The sequence below is a fragment of the Mucor mucedo genome, assembly GCF_025094135.1.
Source record: "Mucor mucedo strain NRRL 3635 chromosome Unknown EV154scaffold_428, whole genome shotgun sequence".
Classification (NCBI taxonomy): Eukaryota; Fungi; Mucoromycota; class Mucoromycetes; order Mucorales; family Mucoraceae; genus Mucor; species Mucor mucedo.
This window is the reverse complement of record NW_026252711.1, coordinates 1-3,637: the sequence shown is the minus strand read 5'-3', so window position 1 is coordinate 3,637 and position 3,637 is coordinate 1. Positions and strand designations below refer to the sequence as shown.

General features: G+C 34.1%; 1 protein-coding gene across 1 annotated transcript; it reads left to right on the top strand.

Annotated features, from left to right (window-relative positions):
• Positions 1-2,831: 2,831 nt before the first annotated feature.
• EV154DRAFT_535195 (uncharacterized protein) lies at positions 2,832-3,096 on the top strand (the record flags this gene model as incomplete). The annotated part of the gene is made up of 2 exons (XM_051604057.1): positions 2,832-2,944; positions 2,968-3,096. Exons 1-2 carry the CDS (start codon positions 2,876-2,878, stop codon positions 3,094-3,096), a joined length of 198 nt encoding a protein of 65 aa, XP_051449814.1. The 5' UTR covers positions 2,832-2,875.
• Positions 3,097-3,637: the final 541 nt, after the last annotated feature.

The following is a 3,637-nucleotide window of genomic DNA, read 5'->3' as shown; positions in this document are numbered from 1 at the left end:
GGAATCAATACATTGATTACTTGTGGAAAGGTAAATAACTTGACTTTGGTATACTTGTTTATTATTAAGTTAACCCAACTTTTTAAAGCTGATTGATATTACTGTTTATTTGAGGCTCGTACATCCCACGGTTTGTAAAGGTACACATTGCTAAACATGATAATTTATTCTCTTATTAACGTAAACCATATTTTTGCAGGTAAGTGATACTGCTGTTCTTCTGAGGTCTTCGTGTGGTCACTATCGTAGTTCCTCTGATTATGTCTGTCTCTGGTCATATTTTACTGGTCATTTTCCATATTTGAAGAGGTTCATCATGGTCAGATTCGACGTTATTTAGTTTTTTTTTTATAAATAAATTTTTTTTTTTTCCAATATATACAAACGTATCAATTTTAAGCCTGTATCCTGATTCAGCAGGGGTGTAAAAGTAATATTATATCGATTATCGATTACCCCATTTTTTTTACCCCATCCAACGATATTTTTTTGTTTTTTTGATTTATGGATCGATATCGTCAATCGCGATATTTTGGAAAGTTTGATCGATATTGCCAATAACGATATTTTAGAAAATTTTATCGATATCGCCAATCGCGATATTTTTTAAAAAAAGATCGTTATTTCCGCTCTAATTTGTTTGCGATATTTTTCAATTTTTGATCGCTGATTTATTTTAGGGTGATAGTAAAAAACTCTAATTGGTAAGTCGTACAAAATTAACGGGTCTCTTAGGGACAGCCAAATTTTCTTAGGGACAGCCAGGGTGCACGTAGTCGTAATGTTGGGATTATGGTTTTTTAAAAGATATCAAGAGGTCAATAGAACTTAACAACTTGAAATATATACACATTTATCAGAACTAACATAGTTTAAACCAGTATATGTATTTTAAAGCTAACTTTCAGCTTCTCGTTTGGACTTTACATTAATATTTCTGCGTAAGATTTAATTCAAACGAGCTCAAAGGCGAAAGAGTGATAATAGAACTGTCAAATAAGTATAAATCGTTTGATGTACATTTATTTGTAATTTTTACATTGTTTTTTGATTGTATATCCTTGTTCCCATGTCTACAGAACATCCAAACCATAGATCTTACGTTGTGACTACGTGCACTTTGGCTGTCCCTAAGGAAAAATTGGCTGTCCCTAAGAAAAGCGCAAAATTAATTGTAAAATCACCAAAATGTTATTCATTTTGCAAAAAACAACTAGAAGAAAAAAGCAAAACAAAACCAGTTGGTGACAATTCGAACAACTTTTGGTGGGCAAAACCACCTACTATTGTACGTCTTACGAACAAATTTGAGTCAAACAAAAAAATCAGCCATAGTGTAGGGACTTTATCTTCATTATTATTCGTCATGAAAAGGACGTATATGCCTAAAAAAAAATATAAATAATAGTAAACCCCATAAAACAATATGCTATATGTATTGAATATGCTTTTTTTTTAAAAAAAAAGCTACATTATGCAGAAAGTTAGTGAAATAACAAACACGCAGGGAAGTAAGTAGTAGACAAAACAGATTTTGTCTGCCTGAGGCCATTCAAATTTTAAAAGTAATACCAAGCCACCCGACTGAGCAAGCTGCATTCCACTCAAAGGGGACCAAAACTGGAAGAAAACCCAGTCGCCCAATAAGCGACTCTCAAAAGAGTAAAAAAATCTGTGGGCCGGGAAAAGGCTGGATTGCAATGAAAAGAAGGGCAGTAAGGAATAAAAAAAAATCTGAGGGGGGGCAGAAAAAGGCTGGGTTGCAATTACAAGAAGGACAGTAAAGAGTAAAAGATCTGAGTACAATCTTCAATCGTGAAAAGGCTGGATTGCGTAACTCATTTCCCCTAAATAAGCAAGGTTTTACTCGTTGAACAAATCTCTTGAGTTTGTTATCAATTTTATAACCACTTATTATTTTTATATGCGTATACAAATGCGTTATTAGTATATAATGCTTTCGGTTAGATCACCAATAGCTTTTTTAGCATGTGCTCAGACACTCTTTTCATGTCTAGCTGTATGAAGGTGAAGTGACCATTTCTCCCTTTAAAATAAGTTCATTATTTACATCAGACCGTCCATCACAGACCCGAAATACTAAAAAGATAAAATAAGGCACAATGATAGACGCAGTTACAGTGTCGTGATTGAGGCTATTTACTTAATATGTGACTCGATCCACACTTCTTAAATCTTCCATTTGATAATCCTAAATATATCTTTTATCGATACTTTACATTAAATACTGATCATTTACTTTATGTACAGGCTTGATCTCATATCATCCTTCATACAAGTATAAGGCATACTCATTTAAAAAATAACATTAATATGAAAATATGTGAAGGTTACATTAGCCACAATGAGGTGCCACATTTACCTATATTAAGAACTACAATTTCCCCTGAACAGTGTGCTACAAGATATACACAGTTTAAGGATGAATGTTATTGTTATTGACATCTCATTATGGTCTTTCTTTACGGGATCATTACATCGATTTCCACATACAGCCACTTTTAAATTTCTGGGTCATTTAGGATCGGGTACCTTTTGGCTATCCTAAAGAGTTGGATTTTTTCAAGAGGCCCTGTTACACGCACTGGAAATATACCAAATATAAATTTCTTATATGCTACTTGTCGGATTGTGTCAGTTATTCATAGTTGAGATAAGTCTTTTAAAACTATTTTATCAGACTCACAAAACCCCTCCCCCAAAGTTTTGTTCTTTTGAGTTTCGTGATACCTTTAAAATCCCTGCTCAATACCCTGTTACATAGTCAGACGCGTGCTTTTTTTTTGTTTCCATTACTGCTCAAAAAAATATTTCTGTACTGAGCTCGTAAACGTTCATTCTCGATAGTTTGAGTATGAGAACCCCGCCTTTTATTTTTGGCGGCTCTTACTTTAATATAATAAGGGCAATTGCATTTACAATTGTCCTTTTAATGTTGACGAATAGTGTCTGAAAGTTGTTTTCGAGGGAAAAATTTTAATAAAATTGGCAGTGATTTCTTTGGTGGCATTGAGTGTTAATGTTGGCAAAAGAGCAGACACTTTCAAAAGTGTCAATATTTATTTTGATTTCTAGAGAAAAGAGTTTGTTTTATTTTTAAAGAGTGTAAGGCGCCTAAGGGACAGCCACTACAGCATGTGGTCTCTTAGGAACAGCCAAAAGGTTTCCGATCCTAAGTTGTGACTACGCTCACTTTGGCTGTATCTAAGGTGTAACTTCCGGGGGGAGGGCGTTTACTTTGCGAAATATCTTTTTTTTACTCTTGCTAGAGGATAACAACATCAATTAAATATGACGTTTAAAGCAATTTTTTCCCAGCCATTTTTAGTAGAGACTCAGTGCGATTAACATAGAAAGTCTACGGAAAGCCTCAAAACCTTGACGCTAACATTGGTTGGTCATTGACGGAGGGAAATTCTATAAAAAGAAAAGAAACCTACAGATTACGAAAAGAATCACCATATCGTAAAGCGTTATGTAGGCGCTATTAAATGCCCTAACTTTTTTTTTACCAATATGCTTGCTGACCTCCTGTCAAAATTACTTGTATAAAGAATAGCAACTGTCATAACATTAAGTAATTAGCGCTTCTGTGCTTTCAATCGAAAGGTCCCCC